The sequence below is a fragment of the Mauremys mutica genome, chromosome 6, assembly GCF_020497125.1.
Source record: "Mauremys mutica isolate MM-2020 ecotype Southern chromosome 6, ASM2049712v1, whole genome shotgun sequence".
NCBI classification, from domain to species: domain Eukaryota; kingdom Metazoa; phylum Chordata; order Testudines; family Geoemydidae; genus Mauremys; species Mauremys mutica.
This window is the reverse complement of record NC_059077.1, coordinates 122,345,896-122,360,807: the sequence shown is the minus strand read 5'-3', so window position 1 is coordinate 122,360,807 and position 14,912 is coordinate 122,345,896. Positions and strand designations below refer to the sequence as shown.

Sequence of the window (14,912 nt, the reverse complement as noted above, 5' to 3'; positions counted from 1 at the left end):
TTGTGACCTTAGAAATCCCCCTTGCACTGGGACACCCATACTTTCTAGCTGTCCCCAGAGAGCTGCATACTGCTTGCTGTGGGACTCAGCGTATCTGACACCCACAAGTTTCCCAGGGAGTAACCAAGAGGACAACACTGAGGTAGCTGCACGTCATGAACATAGGCAGCTGTCAAGGAATACTCTCTCCCTCTCCCTCCCCCTCTAAATGATCATGTCCAAGAAACAAGGGGCAAAGTGGGCCTTTGCCCCCATCTCTTGCCTATCAAGACTGCAGCCTGTTTGTCCAGTGGTCCCCAACCTGCAGGTCATGTGATGTGAGAGTGCACATGCCCGGATCAGTTGGCTCCACACTCTGCTTGGGCAAGTGCTGAATCTGCTGACAGAGAAACTGAGGTGTTTACGGAGGATCTGCGAGTGGGTGCTGCACTTTCCACAGCGGCAAAGGAGAGAATAGGTCTCAAAGGTGGGGTTTCACTCTGCTCCACAGACAAGTCAGGTCTTTTTTGAAGAAGACATTTGAGCTCATTACAGTGCTTCACAGGTAGTCATGGGTGCAGCTTATTCCTCTGGGGCACTGCTCAGATGGCTTCAAAGCCTATGATCCGTGTCCCTGAAGCTAGAGGTGAACAGAGCAAAGTGGATCAGATGCTGCTCTGGTGTTGCTCATGGCAGATGGGTGAAAAAGTTCCAAGAACAGCTGTTAAGGCGCAGGGCGAGCATACCGCCCCCATGTGAAAGGCTGGCAGCTCTCACAGCCTTGTGGTCCAAAACCCCCTTCGAGCTGGAGTTTCGGCCTGTCTCATGGTAAGAAGGTGATACCCAGTAGTGATGAAACGACCAGTGATATAGTCAGAGAACCAGGATGACATGGGGAAAGAGGTTGGTTTTTCGAAGGAACAGCAGCATAAAATTCACATGATTCTTGTCAGTTTCATAGCTGTCCAACTGGGTTTTGAATGGCAGCAATGAAACTGACCAGACTCTTGCTAATTTCTCCTGGCTGCTGCTTGGCACAGCTGAGAGCAGTAGAAGTACAGGTACTGGAGCAGGCAGGGTACAGTTGGTTTGCACTTTGTTCATATTTGGAAAATTTTCTTATTTTTCAAAACCTTAAATTCTGCTGAGACTGTTGGATTAGGCTCCTGTGCTTGCCAGGGAAAAGCTTCCCACTCATCATTGATTGATATTTTTTTCAAGCTGTGCTTAGATTTTTGAAAAGTAAGAAAAGACTAAAAAGGCTCCCCCTATCCACAAGACTCTCAAAATATGAGGAAATCTGTTTTGGTTTCACCAAGTATTACATATCCTGCCCCCAAAGAAACTCAGTGTTTCTGAATCAGGTTTCATGGTTTGGTAAACAAGTACCTAACATTGACCCTTGCAGTAGCCTCCTGCTTAAAAACCAACAAAACAAAACCAGTTTTACTCTTTAAATTGAACAGCTCTGAAAGAACCCATTGATGGAAAAGATAAAAGCAGCTTTCAGAAGGTGAAACTATGATTTAGTTGTAAGAAGAGACTTGAGGTCTAAAGACTCGAAGACGGGGAAAAAAATTCTGTTGCAAGGAGTTATTTGTATGATGCATCAGTTGATAACGCTCGTATCAGAAATCATCTTATAATTAGTTACATAGTAGAAAGAAGAAGCTTTTAGGTTAAACTGTGTGCCAACTTCATTTCACAGTTGATCTTCCTAGCCTTTTCCTTTAACAATGAGAATTGGAGAGGCTACTAAGTGCAGTGTTATCTAATATAAATTACAAATATTTAAATATATTTTTCCAAAAGAAAAGAAGTCAGACAAGTTGTATGCAAATTATTTACATAATGCCCCCTTTGTGGCGGGTTTACACATAGATCAGAATAGAAATATCTATACAAATGACTAGTTGTGGTAATAAGATGCTGACTGAAGAAAGGCTGTCGTATCTAGATGACTGAGCATTAGCATCAGAATGAAAAGTGTGGGATTCATTTCAGAATGTGGACCTGATGGTCATTCTAGGGGAAGAGTTGTGTAATTACATACAAATCTTTCTCTTAGAGTACAGTCATTACCACTCTAAAAAGTGTAACATTAAAAAAAAAAAAGTCCTGTTGAAAGAACTTCACTGTGCTGACTTGAATCTGGAGAGACATTCTAGTTCTTATTAGCTCACAGGGCATTCTGCATACTCCTAGTTAAATGGTCTTGCATGAGTTCATTCCCAGTAGCTGAAGTGAAGTAAAGCAGACACAGTCTTTCAGCAGATTGTAATACCAGAAGCAGTCAACATACCTTTTAAGATGGACTATGCCAAATAAAGACATAAAAAAGGATTTCCATTTATCTGAGGACACTTCCAGTCTTTACCACCTATCATTCTATTCCCCAAGCCAGCGTCTGGAAAAAGAATTTGGGCTCTCTTAATGTTGTCAGTCAATACAGTATATCTAGATTGTGTGTTTCTTAAACCGATCTTGGGCACTGTGAGGCTGTTTAGATCCCCATTTTTAAAGCATTCTTCTAGGAAAGAAGAAACTTGAGGTCTGCTTCCAAAGTTCATTCCACTGTGGCAATAGGCAGGAACGAAATCTGCTGCAGAATCAGGGAAGGTGGAGCGCGGTAAGATGGAGCTCTTGCTGCCGCTTCTCTAAGCGTTGTTTGTAATGCAGATGGCTGAACTGGTAGGTTGATTCGAATTGTCTTTAAGTTTAGTGTTCTAGTCGCTCTTTTTTTCCTATGGTAAGCACCCACCTTTTCACCTCTTGTACCCATTTCCACCCTTGCAGTGGCTTTAAACGGAGCCGCAGCCTTTTTGTTCTAGCTCACATCTTTGGATGCAGTGGAAAGGGCCGAAGCAAAAAGCACTAGAGAGGTGGCAGCTCTTGAACAGCGGTGTCCACGGATACAGCCTTTGGCTGCAGAATGTTCAGGGCTGTGATTCCTAAAAGATTTTCTTCTCCTCTTTCTTCCCTTTTTCCCCCCACGGAGAGACTTCTGCAGGCCTATGGTGAATAGTGGGAATCCTTTAGTCGAAAGAGGCATTTCCTAACCTTGGCATCTTTACCCTTGCATCAGTCTTCCTACAGCCTTAAGCAGTGCAGAGCCATCTATCTATGCCCTGCCCACCCTGCTTCAGAACAGGACCCATCTCCATGGCATCCAAAAAACAAAAATAAATTCAATACATTTCTCCCTTGTCACGGAAAATCAGGACACGGTACTGATGATGCGTGGTGTACGGTAGCTTAGGGTGGTTGTAAAACATCCATGTAATGGAGGCAAAATTTGAGCACTTATTGTATTGTCTCATATTGTAGTGATCCTTAACTACTCCTGACAGCTGCTTTCACCAAGTTCCTGCTGAGGAATGAAATGTTCCTCTTGTACTTGCTGCAGAATGTACAGTAGAAGCCCTTAAGTGCTTGTCTTTGGGAGAGTTTGGAGCGCTACTTCAAAATATGTCTCTTCCCCCGAGCTGCTGGCATGGTGATAGGGTTGTGGTGGATCACAGTGCAGATCCTTTGGTCACAAGCTCCTGCTGATGTGCTGTGCTCATCTCCTGAAGGACAAATGCTCAGGGCAGCATTGATGGGCTGCAAAAGGAGCAGCATCCATATTGCCATAGTACGGCAAGAGGGAAGATCCACATGATGGAAGGCCTTTGAGTGAGGGGGAAGTAGCAGGGTGACCCTGAAGAAGAAAGTGTGATTAAAAGATCAATTGAAATAAAGACTTTTCAACAAACTAAAGCATCCCATTCCGCCACCTCATGGGAGGAGCCTTCTGTGCAAGGCGAGCATCCCTGCTGTTTAATACAGCCCAGCTCTCCTTGCTTGTCATCACACAGAGTTGGAGAATTTTTATCTCCATGTCTGGTTTCTTTCATAGCGGTAGCAGCCGCGGTTGTAATGAGGAGAATAAACAGGACACTCGCAGCCACTTGTGCATAAAAGCTTGTGTTCATAATACATACCTTGTAAAAATATAATCTAAACAAGATCTTGGCTCTTGCACCCATTTTGTACAATATTGCCATCATGAATATCAGAACAGAGTGAGTTGCTGGGCCTGAGGACCAGACTTACATCTGTAGTGCTTCTCACTTCCACACTGAGTGGAACTTGTTCATAGTGCGGCCTGGACGCCTTCACCCGCAGGTATTAAGTTATACAGTTCTGAGAGTCATGCCCAAAAGACACTGGCAGCACCTTAACAGGCAATAACTTTTGTGTTATGATGGGAGTGGGAGGGGGGACAATGGAGAAGCAAAATCTTAGAGGAGGGGAAAACCTAACTAACAAATACGGTCCTGTCCCCCCCCCCCCTTTCTGCACCTACCCCCTCCCCCAATCTCAGCCAATGTGTAGGCTTTACCTCTTAAGAAAAGTGGAAAGGAAATAGAAGTCTTGCACTTTCTACTGCAGGACATAGGCCAAGGGCAAGGGCCATAGAGAGATAGGCCTTTTGTTTGGAAAGATTCCGCCCGTTATGAGAATAATTTGGTATGGACCATTTGTTCCAAACCAGGCCTGTTAATTGTGGTGACAGAACATGTAGTAGAACCGGAGATGATACATAGGATATGCTGTTTCTATGTCTCGGATGGCTCTGAAAGCTTGCAGCAAAATATTGACGTCCCCAGGCTGCATTTTTATTGTTGGCACTGATGGCCTGCCCGTCATTGTCATGTCTGGGTGCCTGATTAAAGAGATGATTTGGGCTGGATATCTCTGCAGGATTCTGCACTTTTATGCCTTGTTTTTGCAGTAGCTAGTTTTTCATTGTACTCATCCATGTCCACCCATCTCATCTGCTGTCTTCTTTCTGTGGGAAATTCTAATGGGTTAACACAATAAATGGAACATAGATATCAAGATTATTTGCGGGCAAAATCCCTTGAGTCCTTGCTGTCATACTCTGAACTAATTCCAAGTGAGGGAAGAAGTTGTATACCAGTATAATGAAGTACACATACATGTATTTCTGTTGAACTCAGGATTCATTCTTCACTGGCCTCGTATCAAGGTACAAAAAGGATGTCAGGCTTTTCTTATTTCAATGGTAAAAGGTATTTGCCCACATTCCATAAAGGTTCCACTGGGTTTGTGACCATATCAGTGTGTGCTGAATGCACAAGGAGTGATTGGTTACGAGATCAGATTGGTTTGAGAATGCGCCGAACATTGCCAGTGAAGAGTGGCCTAGAGTTCAAACTGTAAATCACACCTCTAGAGCAAAAACGGTGTGTCGTTTGTGCAGGAAACTGGGTAACAGCCGTGATATATTGCCGGACTTCTCTGTTCATTGGGGACTGTGGAGGGGACTAAATATAACTGCCCCCCCAACTCCCCACACCTCTTCTGTAGTAATGGGATCAGAAGTGTGAAAGGTGTCCCTCAGATTGTAGCCGCTCATTAATTAAACAAATTCGACCCCCACGTTGGAGGTGGCAAGATGAGTCTGTTGGACTGGTGGTCTTATGCCAGCTTAACCCCCCCCACAAAAAAAAAAACATTCTGTAAGATTTGTGCGCAGAGTTGTTTTAAATTTGTGTAATTAACTAATATTTTTAAAAAATGTTCAGTGGAGTGTATCAGATTCCACCACTACCTCAGTTCTGTGGAGGGCTGAAGCCAGTATTAGTATGCTGTCTACCTATTGTTCATCATTTGTGGCAGTTTTTATTGGAAACTTTAGATTTAAAATATAATGCAGATCAGGAAAGCATTTGATTTTCAAAAAGTTGTGGGGCAATTTAAAAAACTTAATGTAATAATTTTAAATTTTCCCTTTGACATTTAATTGGCTCATAGGTACTGGTTATTTTAAACAATGTTTTTTGTTCTCCAAATCACAGTCATCAGACTTGCAACACCTGTTCTGAAGGCATCAATCTGTTATTTTGGGTTCCATGTTGCTGAATTGGTAAAGATTAGACTAAGGAGATTTGAAATTAAGGGGAAAATAATTAGAAAATCGTGGACAAAACACTTGGATGAAAACTAATGGTGAAATTGCCATTTGAAAGAAATTTTTAGTTCATTTTCCCCTTGTTAAGTTTACTTTTATTTTCCTGCTGTTAGGCTGAAATGTAACTTAAGAAAATGCAAATAAATGTTACTCTTTAAAACTGATTAAAAGCAGATTTTTGTAAGCTGCATTGTCCACTGGTTGCATACACACTTCTTATTGTGACATGACTATATTAAATGTTGTTGTAATGTAAACATTTGTTTTCTTTAGGTAAACAAACATTAAAGATATTTGATGGGAATGATGCAGTAAAACGCAATCAATTTCGACTGATTTCTGTTCCAAGGATTGCAAAAAGTGAAGAGGTTGTGGTAAGAGACTGTCAAATGGATAGCAACGTTGTCTGATAGATTACGCTGGCCTCCAGCTATCCCAGCATACCATGATTTACAAATGTAATGCATCTCATAACGCCAATGACAAAACCTGCTTGTACCCTAGCTAGTATATTAGAACATAATTTGGTTCTATCTTGCCCTGTTGATATTCCTGGTACTTCAGACCATTTTATGAGGTACTGATGTAGATATGCAGACTGCAGAGACTTCATAGATGTATGCAGCAACCATTATGTGTTAAGCTGTAACTCACCTATCCTGTCGAACATTAAAAATGTGGTTTTAGTGATAGCTGGGATATTGGCTGGTGTACCAGTGTTGCTAATGAGCCCTTATTCTTGTCTCTAAATATATAGTATTTAATGATTTTAACTTCAGTCTGGACAAACACCAGAGGGTTACACGTACATGAAACAAACTGTCTCTTAAGACTGCTGCATATGTCCATTTTTCTGTTTACCAAACAAGGCGTACTAAAATTGTTGTTGAATAAAAACCCAGTGCTCTGCAGAATGAGGGAAAAGACAGAGTGATGGGAGCTCTTCCTGTGTTCACTCTAATAAGCACTCTGATAGATGCAGGGTGGGAACCTATATAGAATATCACCAACGTTTTTCAGCTTCAGTCAGTAAATAACTGTTATCATTATAAACCCCCTTCTGCATTGATAATGTGCACAAAATTAACTGAAATTTTGAAAATTACTCTTGATGATCCACATCTAAATAGTTAAAAAAAGAATATGCAGTGCAAAAAAAATTGCTATTTAGGATTGCTTGGTTTTTTTCAAACATAATTATTTTGGCTGTTTTCTTCTCCCAAATAAAAGAAATTCCTAGTTCACAAAAAGTGCCATCCTAGGACTTGTTTGCTCCAGGGTCTGTGGTGGCCAAAGGTGATGCAGGCTGTGATAGAAGGGCTCTAGTTTTGAAATTGGGCTGTAATGGCACAGGATGGCTACGGAGTTCCCTATGCTGCAGATGGAGGGTCTTTACCTGGCCAGGAGAGCCCCAAAGAGGGTGATGTGGACCTGGGGAACAGAGTGGCTGTGAAGCAGGGATGCTTAGGGCATCCGGGGCTTAAAATGGTCTCTGATTTAAATCTGGATCAAAGGCAGGCAGCTGTATGCCCCACAGCGCAGAGAAGTACAAGCGTGAATCCTGAAGCTGTGTGTCTATTGCAGCTCACTACATTTATATTAAAAGGATACATCAATCAAAATTGCCATCGCGTGACAAAAATACTACAGGCACCATCAAAAATCTATATATTGGGATTCTGGTGAGAAATTTCCTCTTGTGTTTTTACATCACTAAAACTTCGTTGCGAAACCATGCACTTATTTTCGATAGTGGCCTGTCGGCTGTTTTTATGTTCCCTTAAAAGAATCTTTTAGAGTAAGTGAACTGACTGAATTTCATGTGTGTGTCCCAGCCAGACATCAGTGCCCATTTTCAGAGGAGGGCGAATCACTCTCTTTTCTGTGCTGTTGTAGGAGGCAGCGCTGAGGGCATACTACGTAAATGATGATCAGCAGCACTATGAGCTCCAGACATTTTCTCAGCAGACCTTGTTTTCTGATGACATCATCAACAGGAATGATGCCCCTGAAGAAACCAACCCAGGGCCAGTGTTCAGAGAGGCGGTTCCTGAAGCTTGGATCATCAGAGCCAAATCTAAGGATCACGAAGTAATAAGAATTTATCCCGGTTGGCTGAAGTGAGTAATTTCCTTCTTTTTGCAAGGTTACTCTGCTCAGCCAATTTTGCCTTCTGTTCTGGCCAGGAAAATGTGTTGCAGTCGTTAAAGTTGCACGAGGGTAAAGGAGGACAAAATCCACTACATTTCAAGGATCTGTCTTGGTGTAACAGATACTTATTTTTTTTAGCTTTCATTTTTCTTCATTTCTAGACTCTGACATTAACTATTACATTGATTTAGCCCCCAGTCTTGCATGCTTAACAATCAACAGGTGCCTTTGCATGATCGGGACAGATCTAGCGTCTTTGTTTAGTTGTAGCACATATTAATCCAAGGAGACATAACTTTTTAAGCAAATTGTATCCATGTACAAATGATGAGCAGAAGCTTTCTTGTGAGAGCTTCATATTTTTTAAAGGGAACGTTCAGATTAAGATATGTATGTTATATTCTGATCTGTTACTAACATGGAAAAGATGATTAAAACCATTTTTTAAAAAATCTTATTTATTTTTTACTACTGCAACTGTTTTGCATTTTATGCACCCTCCACAGTGAAATAAGACTGATCAGTTTATAGTCACTTTTGTTTTATAGTTCCACCTTTCATCCCAAAGGTTCCCAAATTGTTTATGAGTTGGGTGTCTGTCCTTACTGCTGAGATTGCTAACTCGGTCCCAGTTGTATTGACAAAAACTTTAGTCCACAGTCCAGCAAGTGGGACTGCTCGGACAGAAGCCCATGGGTTTCAGTGGGTCTTCATACAGGCCTACTTGTGTGGAGTCACCAGCAATATAGAGGCATCAGTAACTGGTCTCTGGGATAGTCGGTTCCCACCTGTCCAATGTGAGTGGGACTGAGGCTTGTGGACAGCTTAATTTTATCAGCTGGTAACAAGTTTTTTTACTGAATGGGGCTGAATTGTAACAGGGATCTTAGAGGAGGAGCTCTCCAGATCCTGGTACAATCTCCTGAGCTAATCCAACTGCAAACGTGATTTTAATTTTAAATATTTCTTTTTTTGTCTAGAGTGGGAATGGCATATATCTCTCTGCGAATAGATAAGGAAAGCACCACCCAGACAGTAATTAAAGAAGTTCTCCCGCTATTAGGACGGCAGGTAAGCAATATAAAGCTCATAAGCATTTTGTTGTGCTTCATATGAACTATCCTAACAGTTCATTCAAAAGAAAAAGCATATTTTACAAAAATGTATATATTACTTTCCCTCTACTACATAGTCTTCTTAATGCTCAGCGAATGAGAACTCCTGCCTTGCGTGGTGCCAAAATGGGAGTAAAACATTACTTGAACATAATAAAAGACCCACAAGGTGGGTGAGGTAATATATTTTATTGGACCAACCTCTCTTTCTGACACGGCTACTGCACTGCATAATACAACAGACCGAATAGCTCTATACTGAAAGCCGCCTCCATTTCTTATGGGCCAAGCAAATTTACTCATGCAAAGAGGAGAATTCTCAATCTAGAGCATACGTCTTTTGTGCTTCTGTATCTCTTGAATATTGACATCAGGCTGATACGCAAGACCAAGTCCTGGTGGAACTGAAGAAAACCTTGCATTCTTTTTTGAGTGTCTTCTGCATTGTCCCACTCGTGGGATGTGCTGATGAGTGCAGGTCAGGTGGTGGAACCTTCTCATAACAGGGCTCATGCATCTCTCCTGTACCTCCCATCTGCATTCCTGAACATGCTGAGGGCAAGACGATAAAATGGGACGTGGCACCCTCGGCTGCCTTAGCATCTTCCATCCACAGCAACAGGTGGATGTACACCTATTGGGTTCCTTTGGTTCCAGATCCTTCACTTAGAAGATTGTGGTGCCTTAGTTTACTGTTTCATAGTTAGTGTTAGACTTAGGATAAGTTACCTGTTAAGTTTTATTTTTAGTATAGTTTAGAGAGAGCTGTTTGATTCCATTTAGTGGTTCCATGGCAGACCTGAAGTTGAAGAGACCAGGCTTTCAAAGGTGCAGCTCTTGTCCAGCAGCCTTCCCGGCATGGCTGCTCGTAACAGAGGTTTGTTGAGTGCTGCTGTACTTCGCGATGCTCTGTCTGCAGCGTATTCAACCCGAGAGCACGCAAGGAGTTCCAGAACAGGCTGAAAGCCCCACTGTTTCAAGAAGGTTTCACTGTGAAGCCCCTAGGAGATGGTACCTCTTCAGGGTTCTGATCAGAAGGTGAAAAGTCCAATATCTGTTCTGGACACCTCTGGGTCTCAGAAAAAAGCCACAATGCAGAAAGCTCCGTCTCTGAAATTTGGTTAGGAATGCTGTTTGCAACGTTTGATATAGCTCTGTTATATTTTTTTTGTTTCCTAATTGACCAGTTGCCATCATATCTATTAAAGTTCGCTTTCTGTATAAACTAGAAAGTTAAGAAACATAATGCCTGACTTGAAAGTACTGATACCAGAGGAGAGTGGGCCAGTTAAAGTTAGTTTTGATCTCTAAATAAGTTAAGAGTTGCTTTACCCAATAACTGGCCAACTAGGTGTATTCCATAGTGCTCTCAATGTTTGAAGCTCTCTGTGTTTGCTATTTGGGTTAAGATGCGGATTATTTGCAATGGGTGGTGTTGGTGAGGGAAAAGAGTTTATTTTACTTATAGTTTTATTGCAAACCCATAGAATAGCCTTTGCTAAAGGATGTACGCAAAATTCTGGTAGCCTAACAGTGTTTACACCGCTGCAATTTTCTTGTTCAATAAAGATCCAGTGTTAGACTGGATAAGAGTGCCTCCAGTCCACTACTGCTTTGAGCTGGCTGGCTTGATAGGACCATAGAATTGTTGGAACGGCTAGTCCACCTTGTTTAATGGGTTTGTACAAAGTATCTGCTCCCACTCTTGATTTTCTTATTCCATATACATTCTAACATCCCTGTATTCCTGAGGTAATCTGAGATTATCTGAGATAATTGCGGAAAATTTTGAAACAAGAAAATTATCCTTGCCAGAATATTTGTTTTGACTGTGGCTATTCTTCCTGACCAAGGAATTGCATACATCCCTCAGCACTCCAGATCTTTGTTCATGTGCTAAAGCAGTAGTTTGAAGATTAAATCCTAGAGCCCTTCTAGGGTGTTTGAGATTTGAATTCCCAGGTATTTTATAGAATTTGTTGCCCATTTATACCCAAATGTTTTCTGAAGCAGTGACATCTCAGAGTCTGGCAAATTGTATATTTCAGATTTGCCTTAATTCACTTAAAATCCAGATGCTTTCCCAACATCCTGGATTTCTTTAGAAACTAATTTTAGAGAAATATTTGGTTTAGATAAAAAATAATATTACGTCATTCGCATATAACGCTGTTTTCTGATGTGTTCCTGCAAGATTTATTCCTCTGATCGATCCATTGTCCTTTATCCTCTGGGCAAAAGACTTGATGGCCAGTGCAAAAAGTAAAGGAGACAATGGACATCCCTGCCTAGTCCCTCCGTGTAACTGAAAGGGGAGATTTAACCCCATTAACTTGCAAAGCTGCTTTTGGGCTGCTGTGAAGAGCATTATCCATTAAAGGAGCCGGAGGCCGGAGGCCAAAGTCCATTTGGGACAGGATTTCAAACAAAATGTTCCATTCTGTTCTATCAAAGGCTTTCTCTGTGTCTAATGATAACAAGGGAATTGTATCTTTTACACAATTTAACAGTGATATGGGCATATAGGAAGTGCAGAAGGAAAAGTCTTTTCCATTGTTGGGGAGAACCACCACAGTAGCTTCTTTCATAGTTTGTGGAAGTTCGTCCCCTAGGTGCTTCTCAAGGGACCCACTAATAACTTCTTAAATATCTTGTAAAATTCAGCTGGAGAGCCATTGGCTCCTAGAGTTTTAGCACTTTTCTTCCTTGCTGTTGCCTCTCGGATTTCTTCTTCTGTTATTTTTTTTAATCTAAAGTTTCTTGATCAATTTTGCTTATCTTTGGCAAGCCTGCTACTTCCAGATATTTCTGAATAATTTCAGAGCCCGGAGTATCTGAGGTATAGAGATTTTTATCAGCAGCAAAAGTAACCCATATTTCATTAGTGAGTGTAACTATCTTTTGCTGATTGTCCATCCCAGCTATCAATTATTACTCCCACTGATTCATGATCTGACCATGTAATATTGCCAATTTCTGTAGATCTTGTCTGCATCATTAAGGATTTAGAGATTAACATTACATCTCTTCTAGTATAGAACCGATGATGGTGTGACTAAAATGTGTAATCTCTTTCCTCGGAGAGATTGAATTGTTGGCCCAGCAACTTCAATGCCGCACCTGCTTCCCTGTCCCTCTTGTCTTTATCAGATCTGTTTGCAATTGACGTCTCCTCCAAGTGTAATTCCCTCTTTCTCCAAAGTGTTGCTGTGTTTTAAAGTCACTGGAGGTTTTTAAGAACAGTTTGGACAAACACTTGTCAGGGATGGTCTAGGTTTACTTGGTCCTGCCTCAGTGCAGGGGGCTGGACTAGATGACTTCTCAAGGTCCATTCCAGCCCTACATTTCAATGACTGTGTGGTGGAAATATGCAGTCCTGGAGCTAGAATGAAAATTCTGACAGCTTCACTGGTTTCCAAAAGCTCAATTCCTTCACAGTAGTAGTGGGTAGTTCTCTGGTTAGCAGCTGCTGTCACATCCCTGGAGTTCATGAAACTCTGGAGAATTCACACCATTGCGTCCTCTGAGATAGCTCTCTACGTAGCTCTTGGTTTTGGCTAGTTTGAAACACTATGTACATTTGCCATGTACATTTCCCTGGGCAGGAATGTCTATCCTCTTAGCAGGGGGGATTCTGACTCATGTGAAAGCTTGTGTACAATGTGTCTCATATCCAGCAGGACAGATGCATTTGTACATCAACTGGTGATCGATGATTATCCAAAGCTTTTGGATGTTGAAGTCCTTCTTTGAGAAATTCCAAATGCCCTCAGCCTTAATTAATACATAAAGTGAACCTAGGGATTTTAATTGGGGATTTTGTCACTTCCTAGTCAAGACCTGTTTAGTTGGGAATTGGTCCTGCTTTGAGCAGGGGGTTGGACTAGATGACCTCCTGAGGCCCCTTCCAACCCTGATATTCTATGATTCTATGATTCTGTTAGAAAGGTAGCATGTCCCCAAAGTAATGGTAACACTGAATGTGTGCTTTCACCAGTCCCGTGTAGCAGATGTATCTAGAGCAGTGTTGGACAATCATATTATTAAATTCTTTAATAGTAATGATACCAGCTGTTTTAATCTGATATTCAGGTTTTTAGCTGCCCATTCTGGGGTGTGTGTCTGATGTGAGTAGTACGGGGTGTTCCTCTTCTATTCTGAATGAATGATTCTAAGCAAGGATTGAGGGTATGTAGATAAGATTCCTCCTCCTCCCCCATCATAATGTGTCATGACTTTAAACAGTCCCATGTTCATGCAGTAGTTTTTGCTTCAAGAGTATGGATCTGTGGTGTCAATAGCTGTTTGATAATTAATATAACTTGTTAGTGAAGTCTGCTTCCATTGGTTGGCCTGATGGGCCAGTGTCTTTCACCTGATTGGCCATTTGTGAGAGCTGTGTACCATTCACCATTCTGCTCCCTTTGGCAAGATCATCCGTGTGGAAATGTTTTAATAGCCCCATCGGCTGCTGAGTGGGGAGAGTTAACTATGCTATTCAGCAGCTGTCTCTCCAGTTGATTTATGGGTTGCATTGGTAGCTAAGAAATGGGGAAGTTTGAGGCTTTGTGAAGGAGAGACAACGGAAATGGAAAGGGAAGGTTTTTCCAGAGAAGGAAAAGTACAATTCAGTATCTGTCATTGTGGTTTTCTTCTGTGGGTGGAAAAAGACAAACTTTTGAGCTCCACAGAACTCTTCTTGAGGCTTTGACCTGAAGAAGAGCTCTGCGGAGCTCCAAAGGTTTCCTCTTCCACCAAAAGAAGCGGTCCAGTAAAAGATATTACCTCACCCAGCTTGTGTCTCAAGTTAATTTAAGGTATTTAATTTTCTTGTGCCTGTTAATATTATAATGTAACCACTAAAAGAATACAAAACTCTGGCAAATTTATTACCTATTAAAATGTACATCTAAATGTGTTGTCTCTTGGCAGACGGAATGCCTCCAGAATTTCAAACTTCTAGAAGTACTTATGGGCAGTAAGCAAGGTAAATCAAGTGTTGTTTGCTTTTCTAGTCCAATGAATAACTGTAGTTGAGTCCTGTAGTATTCATTTGTATATTTTAATGTTAATACATCCATGTTTAATTTTTACAGTTGATCCTTCAATAACTGACAGATACTTGGTGTATAATTATGCTGAAAAATGTTGAAATATTGAATCAGAAATGCTTTTTTTTTTAATTGTCACCATAGATTTTGTGTTTAGTACTTTACTCTCCCTTCTTTGTACTAAAAGAAAACACATGCCAAGGTTGTGTTTTCCAAAGAGATGTGCAAATATGAGATTTTTCAGGTTAGTGGCCAAACCAAAAAAACTATGGAGGGGCAGGGGAATCAGTTCAAGTCGAACCAAAATGAAGTTTTTGTTTTGATTTTTTTCCCTCCTCCCCCTGACAAAAAGCAAAAGTTGAAAAAATAGTTTTGGGTTGAAAGTTTTGTTTTGTTTTTGAAGGCTTTAATTTTTTTTAAAGAAAATAGTGAAATTCCAAAACAAAAAGTTGAAACATTTCATTTCAGAAATGCTGAAACAAACTCTTTTGAAGTTACTTAAAATTTTTATTTGACCGAAACAATTTGCTGAAATTGACCCGAATTTAATTGTTTTGGTTGACACCAATCTGTATTTTTTCAGTGGAAAAAATTATTTGCATGAGAATTTCAACCAGCTGTCTAATTTTCTGATGC

General features: G+C 41.0%; 1 protein-coding gene across 1 annotated transcript in view; it reads left to right on the top strand.

The window, feature by feature from the left end:
• DGKQ (diacylglycerol kinase theta) overlaps positions 1-14,912 on the top strand; it is a 139,586-nt gene that overhangs the window by 84,583 nt on the left and 40,091 nt on the right. The window contains exons 8-11 of the mRNA XM_045020267.1: positions 6,233-6,333; positions 7,856-8,079; positions 9,091-9,181; positions 14,158-14,212. Coding sequence (XP_044876202.1) covers positions 6,233-6,333; positions 7,856-8,079; positions 9,091-9,181; positions 14,158-14,212 — 471 coding nt within the window. The remainder of the gene's footprint in view (positions 1-6,232; positions 6,334-7,855; positions 8,080-9,090; positions 9,182-14,157; positions 14,213-14,912) is intronic.